The sequence below is a fragment of the Neofelis nebulosa genome, chromosome 3, assembly GCF_028018385.1.
Source record: "Neofelis nebulosa isolate mNeoNeb1 chromosome 3, mNeoNeb1.pri, whole genome shotgun sequence".
Classification (NCBI taxonomy): Eukaryota; Metazoa; Chordata; class Mammalia; order Carnivora; family Felidae; genus Neofelis; species Neofelis nebulosa.
In genome coordinates this window covers 203,866,349-203,885,853 of record NC_080784.1, presented here as the reverse complement: position 1 = coordinate 203,885,853, position 19,505 = coordinate 203,866,349, and the positions used below count along the sequence as shown (strand labels likewise).

General features: G+C 54.4%; 1 protein-coding gene across 3 annotated transcripts in view; it reads left to right on the top strand.

The window, feature by feature from the left end:
• The window catches only part of AFAP1 (actin filament associated protein 1), a 146,512-nt gene that overhangs the window by 8,699 nt on the left and 118,308 nt on the right, over positions 1–19,505 (top strand). The window contains exon 2 of one of the 3 annotated variants that reach the window (XM_058723171.1): positions 2,353–2,467. The exons of the other annotated variants lie outside the window; for them this stretch is intronic. Within the exon in view, the coding sequence (XP_058579154.1) occupies positions 2,391–2,467 (77 nt within the window). The 5' untranslated portion in view covers positions 2,353–2,390. The remainder of the gene's footprint in view (positions 1–2,352; positions 2,468–19,505) is intronic. 3 annotated transcript variants of the gene reach the window in all.

The following is a 19,505-nucleotide window of genomic DNA, read 5'->3' as shown; positions in this document are numbered from 1 at the left end:
TTTGTAATTCCTGAAAAAAAATATTTTATTTATTTAGAGAGACACAGAGAGAGAGAGAGAGAGAGAGAGAGAGAGAGAAGGGTCAGAAAGAGGGAGGAGAGAGAATTCTGAGCAGGCTCTATGCTGTCGGTGAAAACCCCAACCCAGGGCTTGAGCCCATGAAACTGTGAGTTGATGACCTGAGCTGAAATCAGGGGTTAGACACTTAACTGACTGAGCTGTCAGGTGCCCCTATATATATATATTTTAAAGTCCCATCCTTTCTTGTTTCAAGGATGTGGTCAGATGTGGTTTTATTGTGCTCCTCATCCTGGAGGAAAGGTTTATTTTAAAAAACCTGTTTTTTAATGTTTATTTACTTTTGAGAGAGAGAGTCAGAGCATTAGTGGGATAAGGGCAGAGAGAGAGAGAGAATCTGAAGCAGGCTCCAGGCTCTGAGCTGTCAGCACAGAGCCCGACGCGGGGCTCGAACTCAATGAACCTGAGCCCAAGTCGGACGCTCAACCGACTGACCCACCCAGGCGCCCCGAAAAGGTTTATTTTTAAATGGCTTCTCGGGGTGCCTGGGTGGCTCAGTCGGTTAAGCGTCCGACTTCGGCTCAGGTCATGATCTCGCGGTCCGTGGGTTTGAGCCCCACGTCGGGCTCTCTGCTGACAGCTCGGAGCCTGGAGCCTGTTTCGGATTCTGTGTCTCCCTCTTTCTCTGACCCTCCCCTGTTCATGCTCTGTCTCTCTCTGTCTCAAAAATAAATAAATGTTAAAAAAAAAAAATGGCTTCTCAGTTGGATTATCTAACACAGCCTGAAATATTGGATAGTAGTTTCAAGAATTACCTTTCCGCCCATTATCCGTTTTCCAATATGGAAAAGAAGTGACCTTTCAATCCTTGGAGGTGTTAGAACATAGCTTTTGTATGTTTTCAAACACCCTCTTCCAACGTGTTTCTTCCCTGCCCATGTCATAGCTAAGTTGTGCCCTCGCTTTGTAAACCTCACGTTGTCCGCTCAGGTCTGTGTGCTGCTGCGTCAGTGAGTTCAGAGTTTGGAAATCCTTGTCTCCTTTTGCTTGAACAGGTGCATGCTAGTCGATCGCGCCCGTGTGTGTGGCATGCGGTGCCGCTGGGGGCAGATAGCTCCGAGGAAAGCTCCTTTGGGGGGTCAGTTTTTAATCATAAAAAATATTAAGAAAAGGCAAAAAGACGGAGTAGTAGTGATGGGTTCTTGTGCTGGACACTAGGTAATGGTGCCACAAAAACTAGGGTATTTTTAGCCACGGTGGGTGGAGTTAGGTTTGGGGCTGTCAGCCCGTGTGGAACGTTCTAGCAGGAGCTGTGTACAGAAATGGCTTCTTGGGAGCAGGACACAGGCCTCCTCGTGGGTGTTTTCTGAAGACACGTGTAACAGATATCCAAAGAGAAAAGGGGAGTGCATTCGAAAATTGTTCTGGAATCCTGTATTTTGAATGACTCTTGAACAGTAAAGGATTTCTGGAACATTTACAGCAAGCAGTTCTCAGTTCCGGTCTGTGGAAACGAATGTGACGGTGACAACCAGGATGAATCTTGAGGACACGTGGCCTGGTATTTTCTCGTTAAAATCCCCTCTTCCCGATTAACTCGGATTTGTGTGTTAGGAGGTCATACGTCACTTGATGTTTTTCTCCAGATGGGTTATTTGGATTTTCCGGTTCTTGAAGAGTGGCCCTCTGTGTCAGTGTGCTCAGGCTGCTGTAGCAGAATACTGGAGACCGGGTGGCTGGCAAACAACGGAAATCGATTTCTGGAGCTGTGCAGGCTAGAAGTCCAAGATCAGTGTGCTGGCAGATTCGGTGTCCAGCGTGGGCCCGCTTCCTGGCTTCCAGAGGGTGTCGTCTTGCTGTGTGTTCCTGTGGTGGAAGGGCACTGGGGCTCTCTGGGGTCCCCTCTGTAAGGGCACTGATCCCACTCAGGGGGGTCCACCCTCATGACCCGATTGCCTCCCCAAAGCCCTGCCTCCTAAGACCATTCATTCGGGGGTTCAGTTTCAACGTGGGAATTTTGAGGGAACCCCAACATTCGGTCTGCGGGACCTGCTGAGAAGCTCAGACGTGCCGTATCTTTATGATGAGGCAGACGACAGGGGTGGAAAAGGAGACTGTAGTATTCATGTTAGAACTTCCGGATTCTGGAGTTCTGTGTCCCCTCCACCCTCACGACCGCCTCGGTTGGTTGAGTGCTTTCCGGGTCCCACGCACCTGCCGCTCGCTTCATCTCTGCGGCCACTCCGCGGGGTCGGCATGTCCAAATCTTGCAGGTGACATGAGATGAGACTCCTGGGGACTGCAGTTGTCAGCACTGTGTGGCCTCTTTTTCAGTTCTCGTGACGAGAAGAAAAGCTGGCAGTGCTTTCCAAATGGTGATTCACGTGAACTCGGCTTATGGGGGTCACGTCACCGTGCGTCAAATCCTCACGTTGTATACCTACAACCGGTACGCTGTTGTGTCAGTTGTGTCTCAGTTAAAAAAATTTTTTTTTTATGTTTATTCATTTCTGAAAGAGAGAGAGCACAAGCAAGGGTGGGCGGAGAGAGAGGGAGACACAGAATCCGAAGCAGGCTCCAGACTCTGAGCTGTCAGCACACAGCCCGATGCGGGGCTCGAACTCACGGACCGCGAGATCGTGACCTGAGCCGAAGTCGGGTGCTCAACCGACTGAGCCACCCCGGGGCCCCAGTTGTATCTCAGTTTAAACACAAGAGGTGAGGAGACGTTGAATGACTCGCTCAAGATCACAGGGGAGGTGGGATTCGGACGCTAACGCCCAAGCCTGGGCTCTCGGCCGCCACACCGCACGGCCTCTGTATGTGCTGGGGCTTTCTGGTGTCTCGGCACCGAGTTGACTGGTGTGCCCAGGGACTGTCACGATGGAGCTTTCCAGGGCGCAGCTCAGTCGCTCACGGCGACTCCTGCCCGGAGGCCCAGTGGCTCTCGTCGCCTTTGACCTGCAGGGCGCCCGCCCCTCGTGGTGCTGCAGGTCGTCCGTGTCCGTGCTCCCTGCGGTCCCTCCCTCAGCCGTGTGGCAGGTAGGGCACCTGTCTGTGGGGAGGATCCCGGCCCCGGGGGGCCCTTACGGCGGCACGGGGCGCGTGGCAGATGCTGGCAGAGGCAGGGACCAGATGCTTCGGGCTGCAGGGGGGCGGATGGGAGGGCAGGGGACGCGGTTCTGAGGTGGGCCGCGGAGCAGGAGTGGGACTCCCACAGTGGCACCGAGCAGCCGAGGCTCTCAGCTCTGCGAAGATTCCAGCCGGCCGGGCCCACTCGGGTGGCTTTCCCTGAGTTCTCTGCGCGCTCAGTGCAGGGAGGAAGTTATCACGGCAAAGGAGTCCTCCGGACGTCGTGACCGCATTTAGAGTTTCCGATGTTCAGCCCGTTGGGCCGGCCTGGGCCGGGAGACGAGAGCCTGTGCCTCCCTCCTCGTTGGACACCTGTCCGGCGAGGCCCAGTCGAGTGTCACCGCGCCTGTGCCCCCGATGCCAGCCGCGCCTGTATTTGGGGAGTACGAAGGGAGCTGCTGTTCAGCGCGTGGAGAACATCGCACGTGGCGCTTAGTCCGTCCTCTGGGCGAGACAGTCTCACAGATCCAAAGGGTTCTTGCTGATCCACACCCTGCCTCCTCGACGCCGAACCCTCCATCGTCCCGCCGCGGAGGGCACTTCTGAAGCCTCCGAACGCTGGCAGTCTGTCAGCTGCCCGCCGAGCTCGGGGAGAGCCGTGGGGGTGATGGCAGAGACCCAGGCCCCCACACCCGGGCTGGCTTTCTGGCTCTGCCGCTCAGGTACTGGCCGTGTGGAATCTGGGGCTCGTCGGGGACTTCTGTGAGCCTCCCGGACCACGTGGAAACACCCCTGCTTGGAAAGGGGAGCGGGGGCGCGGGCCGACGACCACCGGGAGCTTGGTGTGGGCCAGGCGTGCGGCGAGCGCCGAGCGGGATGGGACCGATCGGCGTTACCGGCTGTCGTCACGGCTCGCCTCCGGTGGGAAGGGGTGAGGAGCGTCACCCAGCCTGGGTCCTTGTGGCAGCGGTGAGGGCTGGGAGCCTGCCACCTGGGGCGTGTTGCCGTCGGCAGCGAGATTTGGAGCGCTGCTGTGCAGCCACGTGCCGGCCCCCTCAGGGCCGCCTGGGCCGGTGCGGCGGGGACCGGGGGGAGTTGCCGTGCCGCCGAGGCTGCCCGGGGCCACCGGGGCCGGCGCGTGGGTGCTGCGGGAGGAGGGGCCGTGCGGCCGAGTGCCCCGGTCCTAGCTCCTCACGGAAGGCACTCGCAACGGTGTGGCCGATGCCAGTTTTGTTGTTGGTGCCGAAGAGGAGTTGAGAAGGCGTTACTAGGGGCGCGTCCGAGTTGCTAAAGTGGAAGTAAGGGCCGACATGGGAAAATCACTTCCCGGTGACGGGCCGGGGAGTGTGAGTTGGAAGGACCTACGTCTAAGCTGAAGAGTGGAAACAAATGTTGTCCTTTGGTGACCCTCCGTGAGTCTGGACGCCACTGCACGTTCCTGAATGAAAGGGGCCGGGGTGCAGGGTCACCAGCCTCGTCCCGAGGCGTCTGCTGCTCTGTCTGGGGGAGAGGCGGCCGGGGCGACGGTGCCCACAGCTGGGACTAAGTGTGAGCTACTGTGAATGCAGCGTCCCCTTTGATACAAGCCTAGCGGTAAATACGAGTTGTATTACACATGAAGACACAGGCGTAGAGGTATCGGGAGGTTTTCAAGGTCACATGGTTGTGAGTGGAAAAATGAAAGGCTCGCGAACTGTGGGGTTTCCCCCCAAAGCCCTCGAACTTTCCTTAACGCTTGGTCGTTCCCTGGCCGTGCGGCAGCGACTGAGAACTCCAACACGTGGGGCTTTGCGGCAAGGACCGGGGGGATATGACGATGTCTGCAGACCTGGGATATGCCGCAGCGGGCTTCTAAGTTACAGAGTGTCCACCTGGAGAGAAACCCCTGCTTTTAGACCTTTTTGTGTGGAAATAGATGAAGACCAAACATGAGAAAGGCAAAAGCTGTTGATTCAGCGCTGGCTGGAGCAGGGGGTCAGCCACCCACACTTGTGTTTGGAGGCGGGCAGAGCAGTGGGGGAGCTTCCCAGAGGAGGAAAGGGCGCTCGGGTGAGCCTGATGGGGACTGGGGAGGCCAGAGAGGCTGGGGAGGCCGGGGAGGGGAGGCCAGGGAGGCTGGGGTTGCTCAGGAGGCTGGGGAGGCCCACTGGAAGGGGGCGTCCATGCGGCTGGTCAGGGGAGCAGGTGTGGCTTTCTCGGGTTGGTCCTGAGTCTGAAGCAGGACAGAAATTAGGGAAGCTGTCCGTTATCGATCAAGTCCTGGCCGAAGGTCACAGGGGTCATTGTTTGGGTTCCTGGACTGTGATTAGAGACAGCAATCTGACTTCCTGCAGATCTGACTTACAGCTCCCTGGGTGGGTCACTGTGGGTAAGGGACTAGTTTCCTGGGTGGGTCACTGTGGGTCAGGGGGTAGGTTGTTGTGGGTGAGGGGCCGGCTCCCTGGGCGGGTTGCATTGGACCGTGGGTCAGAGTCGTGTGTATACGTGGCCTGGCCCCTTGTCTTTTTGTAGATTCAGTCTCTCATCTTTCTCTTGAGGGTAACAATATGAAATGACAGATGTGTTGGGAATTCTGTAACAATCGTATGGTCTCTGGAAGTTTTTCACACAGACATTTAAATCAGCGACTGTGCACTCTGGGGCCATCACCTCGGAGATTTAAAAGGCTTCAGTAATATTCCCTTGGTATCACTACGCTTTTCATTCATTGTTATGAAAGTCTGCCTTTGTCCACAGCTGGCTCTTGACTGTCCATTTTGTGGTGGACCCACATCCCTGCGGATGTCATCTTTTGTGCCCTTCACCGTTGGTCTTAGCTTGTCCACCTGGCCAGTGAAGTTTAGTTTTCTAACCTTTGTTGGTACTAAAGTATGGAACTGTGGGTCAGCTCACTGACTGCACTGGCAAACTGGGAAGCGGGGAGAAGCTATCGTGGTTTTTGGTGGTAAAGCCGGGAGTAAAAGTCTGTGTACCTGCCACGGTGTGACTGAGGGAAGGCTAAATGTGCAATCTGCGGTGAAATAATTTTCCTTTAAATGTTTCTTCATTCATTTTTTAAAAAAAATTCTTTTAACGTTTATTTTTTTGAGACAGAGAGAGACAGAGCATGAATGGGGGAGGGTCAGAGAGAGAGAGAGGGAGACACAGAATCTGAAACAGGCTCCAGGCTCTGCACTGTCAGCACAGAGCCCGACGCAGGGCTTGAACTCACGGACCGCGAGATCGTGACCTGAGCCGAAGTTCGGTGCTCAACCGACTGAGCCACCCAGGCGCCCCTTCTTCATTCATTTTGAGAGACGGTGAGAGTGCGAGCAGGGGAGGGGCAGAGAGAGAGCGAGAGAGGGAATCCCAAGCAGGCTCCACGTTTAGCACAGAGCTTGGTACAGGACAGGGCTTGATCTCACAGCTGAGAGATTATGACCTGAGCTGAGGTCAAGAGTTGGACGGTTAACCAACTGAGCCACCCAGGCACCGCCCCCTACCCCCCCGCCAAAATGAAATCGTTTTATAACTGATTTTCATTTATCTCTGCTTCCGTTCTTTTTATAACAGAAATTTTATAATTTTTTTTAACGTTTATTTATTATTGAGAGAGAGACACAGAGCATGAGCGGAGGGGGTGGGGAGGGGTGGGCCAGAGAGAGAGGGAGACACAGAATCCAAAGTGGGTTCCAGGCTCTGAGCTGTCAGCACAGAGTCTGACGCGGGCCTCAAACCCACAAACCGCGAGATCATGACACTGAGCTGAAGTCGGACGCTCAACCGGCTGAGCCACCCAGGCGCCCCTTATCACAGAAATTTTAAATTGGCCTTTATGGTTATCATCAATGTAAATGATATTAACTTATTTACATATAATTTACCTTTTTTCCTATTCATTTGCTGTTTCCACATGATCGAAAGGATGTTGTTACGGGCCCCCCAGATTCACGTGGTGAAGCCACATGACTGCCAATGTGGTGGGAGTAGAAGTGAGTCTTTCAGAGGTAGATAGGGTTAGACGAGGTCGTGAGGACAGGGCCCGGTCCGATGAGATGAGGGTCCTTGTAAGAAGAGACAGCGGGGAGCTCGCGTGCTGTCCCCACGATGAACCCACAGCGAGGAGACTTGCCAGGATCTGCATCGACAGGCACCTTGATCTTGGACTTCCAGCCCCCTGAACTGTGAGAAATACGTTCCTGTCGGTCATGCCCCCAGTCTGCGGTATTTTGTTACCGTGGGCCAAGATGGTTAACACAGACATGGTTCTCGAATGCTGCGGCCTGTATTTAAGTTGGCAGTCAGTGCTATAGAAATAAATGCCTGGTGCTTGTACGCAGAGAGCACTGTGATTCCAGGGCCAGTACCCTCGGTCAGTCTCCCAGTTGTGTCTTGTCTGTATTAGGATAGCTTCCTAACCCCTCTCCAGCCTATCATATGTCTGGATGAAATCACATACGGTATCCTGCTCTTAGCGTTCCACGTCTGTACAAACCCCCTTTCTGGTCTTCCGTCGTTAAGACGCGCAGATTCCTTGGCTTGGCATTCAAGGCCTTCATGATCTAGGTGCAGTCTACAAATGTGGGCTTGTCTCTCTCTCACTGTCACCGACCTTACACTCCAGCTCGTTGCGTAAGCCCTTTCCCGAAGCCCCGCGTGAGAGCTCCGCTTACGGTTCGTGCTTTCCCGCCTCTGTGTTCTGCTGCCTCTTCCCGCCTTGTCATCCTTTGAGCTGTGAACGGCTCCCTTTCCGTGACCGCTTCTCTGACACCCCGATTAAAATTGCGCCGTCATTTTGTTCCTTATTTAATCAACACGACGATCCCGTGGGGTCACTATTAGTAGTCACCTTAATTGCTCTTGTAGTCAAGTCAAAAATGCTTGCTTTAGTCCTGGATTTTGAATGTGTTGTACAGGCAGCGGGGCGGCATTCAGAAGGGGCCCCGCTCCAGTCCCCCATCCGCCTCCTGTAACCGTGTGACCTGCTACGTTTGCACCCTCGCGAGGTGGTCTGAGCACAGCCAAGCATTGATGGAGAATTGTGTCTTCGTTTAAAACCACAGATGTAGGTGTAACCTAAACACTATTTCCTGCCAGTTCCCTACTGCTGGACGTTTAGGTGCTTCCCAGTCTCTTGGAAGAAGAAGCAGTGGGTCTTCTTACTGCTGGATCGAGGGGCATGCACACCTGGGGTCGTGACTGGTGGTGCTGTGTTCCCTTTCATCAGGGTTGGGCCGCGTTACCCTCGCCCTGTCGGTGTTTGAGAGTGCCTGCCTTCCACACCCTTGACAATGCAGTATGTTCTCAAATGTCTGTTCCTTGCCAATCTCATAGCTAGGTTAAAAAAAAAAAATGGGCCTATTTTAAACAGTAGGGAACCGAAGCCAAGAGAGATTAGGTAGGTAATTTGTCTGGTCTCATATAGGTGGGTAAGCCGTGACCTGAACTTAAGCTTTCTAAATTTCCAAATTGGTTTGCTTTTGCGGCAGGCTGGCGTAAAATATATATCGCCTTTCACAAGTTAATAATTATGTGCCACTGTTTAGTCCTCCTCCTGGATTGTAAGCCGTGTGTGTGCACGTGTGTGTGCATGCACGCAGAAGGGAATTTTCAGAGTGAGAGAATTTTTTCGTTGAGTCTGGTCGAAAGGCAGTGCAGGTGGGAAAATAATGTAGGTTTTTCTGCTTTTAAATCTCAAAGCATATCTAAATTGTCCTGACTCTTCAAACCATTTGATACAGATTTGTTCTAAGGGAGAAGTCTAGGCCCTTTTTCTTTTAGGGATTGTGGCTTTCTTGATAAGAGAAAGGAAACCTTGCTAGGAACCCTCTCAATTTGTGGACGTTGTCTGTGTTAATTGTATTTGCCATGTGACTTACAAGATTGTTTTGGGAAGCAGGTACGTTGAACAATCAAATCTGCTTCCTTGATAATTAAATTCGTTTTTCTTCTCTCCTTTATCCAGTGTAGTGACAGCATGAAATCTGTGTATAAAGCCAAAGCCACTGGGTTTTGCTGACATCCAGAGAAGGGTGACGCCCCCCACCCCCAACATGGACCACCGCATACCACACTCTGAGTTTCTGCATACCAGAACGATTTTGCATAATAATCGTGGTATCGTCACACTTCCCAGATATGTGAACTGAGTGTGTGTGTGTGTGTGTGTGTGTGTGTGTGTGTAATTCCCATAGGTATGGTGTGTATGTGTGTGTAGAAACGTACATTCATTTTTGTGGTGGGAATCAAATGGTACCATTTAAAATGGCCTTTCCGACAAATTCCAGAGAGCCCTCTCACCCCACAAGTTCAGAGGTTGTAGGTGCACGGGTAACGTGGACGCAGCCTGTCTGCTGGCCCTGCGCCTCGACGACCCTGTTTCCGGTGTTGGGGATCTGTTCCGAATTTGCTCATCAGACTTCATGCTTCCCCTCAGGGGGATTGTTTCGTTTTGTCTTGCTTTTTGTGCGTTCTGATGACGGACTCATCGTAGTCTGTGTGAATTCCCTTCCCTCTCAGCTGCCTTCTCTGTCCGATGGATCGGCAGGAAGTCGCCTCCGAATGTCCTGCTTCTCCAGCAGCCAGTGTTCGGGACTCTGGGCCGCGCAGTCCCAGAGGGAGCATACTTACCCTCTGGACGAGACCCCCCCGCCCCGACCACGCCGGGGGAGACGCGTGCAAAAAGCTGAGCTCGTGTGGAAAATTCGCAACGTCCGAGTCTTGGATTATCGCCCGAGAGAGAAGGTGGAGGGACGGTGCTCTGTGTTCACAGGAAGTTGTGCTGTGGCTCCCGGGCGCTTGTCACGCCTGGGTCCGACACCCGGGTTCCCCCGGCTTCACTGCGCCCTCCTGATGCAGCCTGCTCCTTCGAAGGGTGGCGGGCAACCCCTTTGACGAACTTTACAGGGGCATAGATGCTCACTGAGGACAATCCCGATAGTTCCGTGAGAAGGAGAGCGAAAGGTGGATGCTTCTTCCTCACGGCCTTTGGGGTAATAACCACGAGTAGCATTTGGGGTATTTCCTCCCGGACCTTCTCCAGCGTACGTGCAAATACAAGCGTGCCTCTTGGAGGCGTTTGTAAAAAGAAATAGCGAGCACCTGACACACGCTGTTCACACCTCCACCCCAGTGGTCGCGGGGCCGTCCTTCTGTGATGATGCCTGCAGATCGGATAGACTCTCTTGCCCTTGGAGCGCTGGCCGGTAACCGCTAATGATAACGACCTTTCCTGGGCATCTGTCGGGTGCCTGGCCCTGGACGCCGAGCTTGTTTCACGAGTTGGGTCACGTGGTTTTTCACGACAGCCCTGTGGGTGCGCGTGGCTATCGTCAGCCTTTGTCATTTTACAGACGAGAAAACCAGAGTAGAGAGAGGCATAGCTGCCTGCCCCAGCTCGTGGCCTCATTTCCAAGAGGGAATGCTTTTGAAAAGGCTCCTGTTAAGTTAAAGCGGTTGCCGTTTACTCATTTCAGGGAACATTCGCTGACTGCATCCTGTGCGGGGTGCCTTCCGAGGAGCGGCTCCTGAAAGCGTGTTTGGGACGGGGGTGGGGGAGGGGAGAGCCCGCCGGGGGCACGGGGCCCCACAGGTGCAGGGAGGGACGGGCCCTGTCAGGGAGAAGGGGTGCAGAGGGGAGGTCTCTGGGTGGTCCTCGGGACGGCCAATTCTGCCACATTCTGTCCAGGGCTTGTACGATTTTCAGAGATTCGGTTTGGGTCCTTACGATAGCTCACCCGACACCGAGTGGCTGTGATTTCAAACCGCCTGAGTCAAGGTCAGTGCTAATGCCCCTCTGGTGGGGGGACTGTTACCCCAACCCTGTGGGAGCCACCCGGGACTAGACTGTTTGCCTACAAGTGGCTAAGTGGGTTTGATGCCTGTTATGGTGGATTAGACTTTCCTGCTCTCTCGCACTTGGAAGACATTTCACTCGTCTGTGGGTTTTGCTGAGGGGCCGTGGGGGTTAGGCTAGCAGGGCTCTGACGTTTGTGGGTTGATACACATGTTTTGCCAGCGCAGCGAGAAAGCATCATGGAATGTGGAAAGAGACAGGACAGAGCAGGGGACACGGGCTAGGGGTCCCCGTGACTGGGTGTAAATGTTTCTGTGACCGGGCAGCATCTGATTTGTGCCCACGCTGTTGGCTTTCCGCTAGGCACTTTCTCTGCTATTTTGGCTGGTTTTATTTGGGTGTCTCCTGTGCAGAAGGCATGACCTCAGCCTCTGCCACCAAGTATTTATAGCAGTTGGTACCTCCTATGTGGGTCACTTTCTCTGCTGTGGTTTCTTTAAGAAAATTGTAGCTCTCTTACCCAAAAGCACACCCCGCCCGCCCATTTCAAGGTGTCAGCCTTGAACCCATTTCTGAACACCTGGGGAGAGGCTGTCCTGAGTCGGGGCGGTGGGGGGGGAGGCACCTGCCCGCTCCGACTGGTGGGGCCCGATGATCGCCTGAGCGAAGGAGGTCGGCAGTGAGTGCCGTCAGCGCATCTCCCTCCGCTGTCTCCCTCTCTTCCTCCTCCTCCCCTGTGTTTTGCTTTAAACGTTTCTTCTTAAAAATTGAGCAAGTTTTTTGTTGTTGTTGTTGCTGTCCTTTGCTAACCGCTAACCGCATGTGGGGTGAGCCTGGGAAAGCAAAAAAGAAGGTTTTCACTTCCCTTCGATGACCGTGATGCTAGGTCCGGAGGGGCTTACTGCGCGCCGGGCACTGTGAGGCCGCGAGGCCCACATTCCCTTTCAGTTCGCACTGTTAACTGGCCGAGAAGAGGTGGGGTTTATCCCCGACTGCTGATGAGGGCGGTTAGCTCCAAGGGGTTGAGGGAGCCTCCCAGAGTCACAGAGCCGAAAGTGGCGGTGCAGAAGCCAGCACAGATCGTCTGAGTCAGAGGATGTGACCCCACGGGCTCCTGACTCCTGGAGGGTCCAAGAGCTGAACGTGGGTCGGAATGGCCACGAGGTGGTCGCCTTTTCATAGCTTTGCCATTGACCCTACACGTTTGACCAAATTGCCCTGCGGTCATTGAGTGCAAAGTGTTCGCATGTCGAGCGTGTAGACGTCAGCCCTAACGTTTCATAAGAGAGAGCACACTTCAGGTTTGCGTTAGCACAGATGTTAACTATCCGCTCACGGGGTTTACGGTGAGGACCTCTTCCCCCAATAAGTGGGAAACAAACCCTAATCAGGACACACACATGCCCGTTGTTTTCCTTGCTGCGTGTTTTAGCTGGTTGTTTAGGCTTCATTTGTGATATTCATGTCAATAGTATCTGACACCATAGGTGGAAATCAGAATTTTAAGGTAAGAATACTCAGAACTGTGCTCTTTCAAACTTTCAAACTGGACACTTCACATTGCCCCGAATAGAGCTGGAGTTAAAGTTTCCCAAACAAGACTCAGCTGTCTTGGGGTGAGGTCCTGGCATCGCTCTCGCTGCGTCGCAAAGTGGAGCTGGTGGCCCGGAGCGCCTGGCCATCCACGGGCCACAGAATGAGCCCTGGCCTAAGTCTCAACCGTAAACAAGAATGAACTCCAGGTGGATTGCACACTGAAGTAGAAGATGTAAAACTATAAAACTTGAGGAAGAAGAACAGACATCTTGGAGATGTGGGGCTTGGCAGGGAGCCCTCACTCCCACCACGCAGTGACGCGCGGTCTGCGGAAGGGAGAGCTGGTGGACGGCTTCATCTGCGTTAAAAGCTTTTGCTCTCCCAAAGAGGAGCCGCAGACCGGGAGGAGATATTACAGACCGTGTATATGGTAAAGGACCCTTATCCAGAATGCGTAAAACTCTCTCCAAGTTCAGCAAACAAGCAATGCGGTTAGAAAACAGGCGGAGGACACGAAGAGCCCTTTCGTCACGGACCATGTGCCGGTGGCCAGCGCGCACTCGAAAGGTACTTGAACTTCACCGACCGTCAGGGAAACGCGAACTCGACCCCAGCGAGGTGTCACGATGCACCTGCGAGAGTGGCAGCGTCAGGGCTGGCAGGGATGCGGGGAAACGGGACCCCTCTCACGTGGCCTCGGCGGAAGGGGGCGGTGATGGGACCAGAGCCGCGGACAGAGGTCTGGCAGTTTCTGACGGAGCAGAACAAGCAGCCACCGCGTGACTCAGCAAGTGCCCCCCCCCCCCCCCCCCCCGGGCGTCTGTCCCCGGGACGCGCAGACTCGTGTTCACGCAGAGCCCGCCCACGGGAGTCCCGGCGGCCTGACCGCACGGGAGCCGGAAACCGGAAACGCCCAGGTGTCCTCCAGGGGGCGTCTGGTCGAACAGTGGTGCGGCCACCGCGTGGAACACGACTCCCCGGTGACAGGGAGCAGGTCACTGACACGCGTCACCACCTGGGTGAGTCTCCAGAGAATTACACTGAGTGAGAAAAAGCACTTTGCAAAGATTTCATACTGTAAGATTCCATTTATATGACATTCATGAAGTGACAAAATTACAGAGATGGTGACCAGAGGAGGGTCAGGGCTTAGGAGGCAGGGAGGAGATGGGAGGGAGGGAGGTGTGGCTGTAAGGGGGCCACAGGAAGGGTCCCCGTGGTGGGAGAAATGTTCTGCATCTTGCCCATGTCAGTGTCAGGATCCTGGCGTGATGGTCACTGTGGTTTTGTGGGACGTCACCCCGGGAGAGATTGGGTAAAGAGTATATGAGATCTCTCCGTATTTGCTGTTACAATGGCATGTAAACCTACCATTATTCCAAAATAAAAAGTTGAATTATTGAAAAGATACTGGTTGCTAAGCATTTGATTTCATCATCCATGGGAAAACTCTTCTAGAGAATCTGTGTATGGACTTTCTTGGCCCTTTAAAAAATTATTCATGTTCTTCTAAAAAATGTTATATGCACATTGCAAAGAAATCAAATAATGCAGAAACATATACAGATAAATGTTTTTTAAAAAATTACCCAAAACTCGCCCTTCACAAATTACCGTAAACGTAAAGTTTTTAAATACACTATTTCCGTCCCCACACATTTAATTTGTTCTTTCCTTCTGGACATTATCAGGGCAGTGCTCGCCCTCATTCTGGCATCAGGAATCCAAAGCTTGGAGAGTTTGGGGGACTCGATCAGCGTCGGGTACTGAGATAGTGTCCAGAAGCAGAACCAGCCCCCGGGCGTTAATAGTGCCTCACCTGGGGCCTGCCCTGCCTCTGTCTTCTCCCTTGTCCCTCACCGTGGCCCTTTGGTCCACGTACATACCACCGTCACTCGGGGGCTTGTTGGAAATCAAACTGTCGTGGCCCTCACCTTTGGACTCGGGACTTTTGCTCAGGTGACCCCCTGCATGGTCCTCGTGATGCCCTGGAGGACTGAAGGTGCCGTGCCTTCTGGACGACGTCGGAATGGTGGGCGGGGGGGGGGGGGCCTGAACACTAGGAGATGCGAGCGACCTCAGCCGCTGCTTCTGCGGTTCCCGCGTAGTCCTCGCTTCCGTCGTGATTCACGGACTGGCCATTTGTGCAGTTCGCCTCCCTTGTTGGCTTTGAGCTCGTGTTTAGCAGCGCCCTGCGGGGGCTGACGTGGCACCCGGCACATCCAGACGCTTGGACGCTTGTGGACGAGGTAGGTGAGTCTGTGAACTGAACACGGTTGTTGATGGTGGCCCGGTTTCTGTCCCTGCCTCCGGGACCCAGAGACCTGCTACCTAATGGCCGTTTCCACCCCGGTCCATTTCCTTCCTTCCTCCTGTTGTCTCTTCCGCGGACATCCCCGAAGTGTGTAGCCTGTGCTGGACTCTGGAATCAAAGATGGTGAAGTGGGTTCCTCACTTGGTCCTCGTGCTTCTCAAGTCAAATATTCCCTCATTTCTCCTCCAAGCTGCTTCTCCTGCCCTGGTTTTACTTGGTTAGCGACGTCCGTCCTCGTCAGCCCTTTCCACTGGAAGCCTCCCCCTTCTCGCTCGCTCCCCTTCCCCCGTCCCGACGTCTCACTGGACTCCACGCGCACTGCTCGTCTGTGTGGTCCCCCCGTTTCAGCCCTGGCTTGGCACCTCGCCCGGCCGCGGCTGCACTGCCGCGGTAGCCAAGTTCACTCTCTCTCTCTGCCTCGTCAGAGAGCTCTCTGCACCCATTCTGCACGTTGCTGTCAGAACCCACGCAGACCGTGCTGCCCTGCGTAGCCTGCTCGGGTAAGCACATGCTTTCTGATGGAGATGCTGGACTTCTCCCCGGCGTGGCGAGGGCTCTGGAGGACAGACCTGCTTTCTGCACTCCCGAGAGGAGGTGAGGGTCCCTGCCGGGACCGCGGGGGGATGCTGGCAACAGGATTGGTTCTGGAATCAAGAGACCTCGTGCCCCAGTTCCAATACTAGCTGGGCATCCTTGAGAAAGTCCCTGAGGGTCTGTGACGTTTGGTGACCTCATCTAAAAAGAGGGCACAATGAAAAGTGGGCACTCAGCGTGTCACACGAGGTTGCCGGGAGGCACCTGCGTGGTGCACGGTGGAGATGCTTTGCCGTCCAAACCTCACAGACGCGGGGACTGGCGCTGGGGGAGCAGCATTTCTGGAATTCTTGTGTAAAACCCTTTAAAGCATGTCTGCCTGGTGACCCCAGTGAGCACCTGTGTTGCACATCCTGTGTCATGGGCGGGGAGAACGTGTTCTGTTTTATGCCGAGTTAGAGATGCCCCACGGGACACCCCCACTGCCACACACACACACACACACACACACACACACACACACACACTGACCTAGAGAGAGAAGGCTCTTTCCTGTCTGTATTTGGTGGCATTGCCCGAATGCTTTAGGGACGGGAATGCGCAGCGAATTCTGGAGAGGAAAGCTGTCTTCCCTGCTGGCTCCCCAGTCCGCACTCCTGGGAAGGACCTGTGGGGAGTCGCTCCGTGGTAGTGGACAGAGCCTTTCCTAACCCATCTGCCCACAGAAGTGAGCAGTGGGACAAGCAGGAGATCTGCTAGAGACAGATGGATGCATTAGCCCCGTGCGTCTGTGGCCCTCCTGGCCTCGGAACGGCCCGCGACCCTGGATAGCTATCTGGGGACCGCTGGGCCAGCCGAGGGCGGGAAGCAGCCAGAGGAGGAAAGGGAGCCATCGCCCAGGGGGAAGGTTCCCAGCCTCCCTGTGATAGTGTTGGCCTCGTCTGTGGCGTGGCGACCGACAGCCAAGGGGTCGGTGATGGTTAGACAGGACGCGTGTGGCAGCTGAGGGGGCTCGCGGTAAACGGCAGCTGGGAGTCGGTGGGGTGTGCAGCGAAGAAGGTGCCCCGGGTGCCTGCGGAACGGATGAGCGATTGCTGGCGGTACCCCTTCTTTCTGATGGTGTCCTCTCGGCTGTCGTGTGCGCGCCCTGGCCACCTGGCCGCTGATTGCTGCGTTCTCCGCTTGCACTTTCGATCCTCGGGAGAGGGAAAAGGTGCCTCGGGTACTTCACTGGTGGACGGCAGAAAGCCCCTTTTTTTAGACCCTGGAGCCTGAAGTAACTCCTGCATTGATGCTTTACCCTCTCGTCAGCTGCTGGCCCGACCGTGACCGGGGAGAAGAGACTCACCTGCCGGGACACTGCTCGTTGTTCGGCAGTGGTACCAGGACAGGAGCCCCCGGCCCCCTGCCCCCCGGCTGAGCTCTGCCTCTCTTGTTTCCACTCTTGATCCAATGGTGAACCCGCAGGGCCGGGCACTCTTTCTGGGGGAGGGCGCACGTGGAGTGTGCCAGCCGGCCACGCCCTGAAGTTCTCATTTCTGCAGCCTCTCACGGCCCAGAGTGAGTCCCCTGGCTACTGACAGGGAGGCTAAAGGAAGTTGTTTGTATGTAAACTCACACAAGAGCATTTTTTCCGCCGGCAGTTTATTTGGTTCGGACTGGAATACATCTTTGACAGTAGAGTCTTTAGCCTAAAGGCAGAGAAAACTGTAAACCCTTTTTTTGGGGGGTGGGGTGGGTGGTGAGCACTCTTACTCAGCCTGGGTCCCTCAGACTTAAGAGTTCCAGCGAGTGTTTGGGGAGCTGAGCCAAAGCGTGCGAGACTCTGGGGCAGTGGTTCCCCACCCTGGCTGCGTCCGGGGCCGGGGCTCTGGGAAGAGCTGTGTCCTCCCTGCACACCGGCTGAAATAGGCTCTTCAGGCACGGAGCCTGGGCGGCTGTAGGTCTGGAGCGCTCCCCCCGGTAATCCCGATGGACAGTGAAGGTTGAGAACCAGTGTCAAGGCTGAGTGGGCGTTCCAGGTGGCACGAGTGCCCCCTGCTTTCACCAGCTCAGACTGGCTTTGGGTGCCGTGGGCCGATTAGAGAATATTGTGCAAACAGATGCCACGTTCTGTGAACATCTGCCAGCGATTCTGTTCATTCCGGTGTCTACCCATCCCACTTTCCTTCACAGAATAATTGGAGGTACTTGTACAGAATTACACCAGACTACTGGTTTGATTGGCACAAAATGATCCCGAGTGTGAAGTGCGCTTTGGTACTGATTGTCCTCGTCTGTTCCCGCTCCGTGCCACACAGCTTATAAACACCACCATTCATGCGGGGGCGAGGAGGCAGGCTGCCTGGGTTTTGCTAACTGTGTAATTTGGGGCAAGTTTTAAAACTTGTGTAAACCTCACTTTCTTCATCTATGAAATGGGATGACAGGAGCCCTTATCTCACAGGATTGTTCTGATGTTTAAATGCAAACATGTCTTGGGACACCTGGGCGGCTCAGTCGGTTGAGCATCTGACTTCGGCTCAGGTCACGATCTCACGGTCTGTGAGTTCGAGCCCCGCGTCGGGCTCTGTGCTGACAGCTCGGAGCCCGGAGCCTGCTTCCGATTCTGTGTCTCCCTCTCTCTGCCCCTCCCCCACTTGTGCTCTGTCACTCTCTCTCTCAAAAATAAGCAAACATTAAAAAAGACAAATCAATACAAACATGTCTGAAAAGCGTATAGCTTGGTACATCTTCCTAGCCCATGGTAAGTGCTCAGTAATTTCCATGATCTTGTAACGGAAATATTCAGAGCTAATACATTGGTCAAAGAGAATTCATCCTTAGCCCTTGCAGTTCCAACTGGTAGGGTTAATTCACCACTTAAATGTCGGCCTCTAGAGTACCTTGAATTTCAAATGAGTGTAGCCACGGGAGTTCCTAATTGGAACATTGCCCCTAAATGCTGGTTTTAATCTGTATTCATGAGCAATCCTGGAGCTTTACCTCTTTCTTTGGTCTCTTCTCCTGCACACTGCTCTGCGGTGACTTCTGGCACGGAAATCCCCATACAGCACCTCATCAGCGGCCGAAGGGACGTGGTCACGCACTGTAGGACGCATGTGTTATCCGCGGACCGCCTGGTTAGGTGCATCCCTCGGCGGCCAGGGCTGGTTTTTCTCTGCTTTCTCGCCAAACCTAATCTCGTTTTCATCTGTTCCCCATTAGACTCCAAGCTCCACCCGAACAGGGACTCTGGCTCCTGTCACTGCCAGGTCATCTGCACTTGGCCGTGTCTAGCACATAGTAGGTGCTCACGAAATACTCAGCAAATGAAATCTAGGAGAACACAGGATAAATCCGCACGATAAGATTTAAGCCGTGTGGTATGAAACCTCGTCAACAAAACGTAGTGAATCGATTTTGTTAATGCGGGTTTAAAATGTTTGAGTAGCTGAGTTTATTATTACCGAGTGTCGCATAGGCTGGGCATTGGGGATAGAAAGGTGATAACAGCTGATGCCTGCCCTCGCGGATGTGCGGTCTAGGGAGGCAGGCGGACGCGTGGCTGTGCTATATATACGGTAAGTATTACGGTGAAGGGCGCGCTGTGTGCGCTTGGACCACAGGGCGGGTTTGTGCTTCATGAACACAGGCAGCAAGTCAAAATGCAGCTGAAAGTTGATGGGAAGTGCCTGTCTTTGAATGAATGAATAGATAAATACATAAATACATGAAAGGTGCTAAATAAACTCTTGAGTGGCCTTCGTGTGGATGGAGTGGCTTTCACGTGGCCCTCGCTTTACCTTTCTTCCTCAGGAAAAGAGAAAGGCAGAGCAGTGCTGCTGCAGGGGCTCTGGAGCGGGGCCGGGCCGGGGGTTCTGGCTTCGGCTCTGTCACTAGGCCAGGCTGTCCTGCAGTCAGCTTGCTGTGCTGTAGCGGGAGGGTTGGGCCGTTTGATGCGTGTGGCCTCTTTTAGTTCTGACCCCAGACTCATCGTCTCCAGCTGTCTTCCTTGGGAATGGAGAGGGAGTATGGCAGCCGGGGAGTTGTTCACCTACATTCACTGGGACCTCGCAGCCTGATTTGGGGGGAAAGCCCCGGGAGAAGTGTTGGTTGCCCCTCTGGCGCCCAGCTGAGGGGGGCACGCAGGCGTGTTAATTTTCCGTGGTGTGAGTACAAGCTTCGGAAAGGTCAGAGCGCCACTGGAGTCAGCTGGAGAGAGGCAGAGGACAAGGTGCCACCGGTGACAGTGAGTGTGCCGGCAGCGGGGTTCAC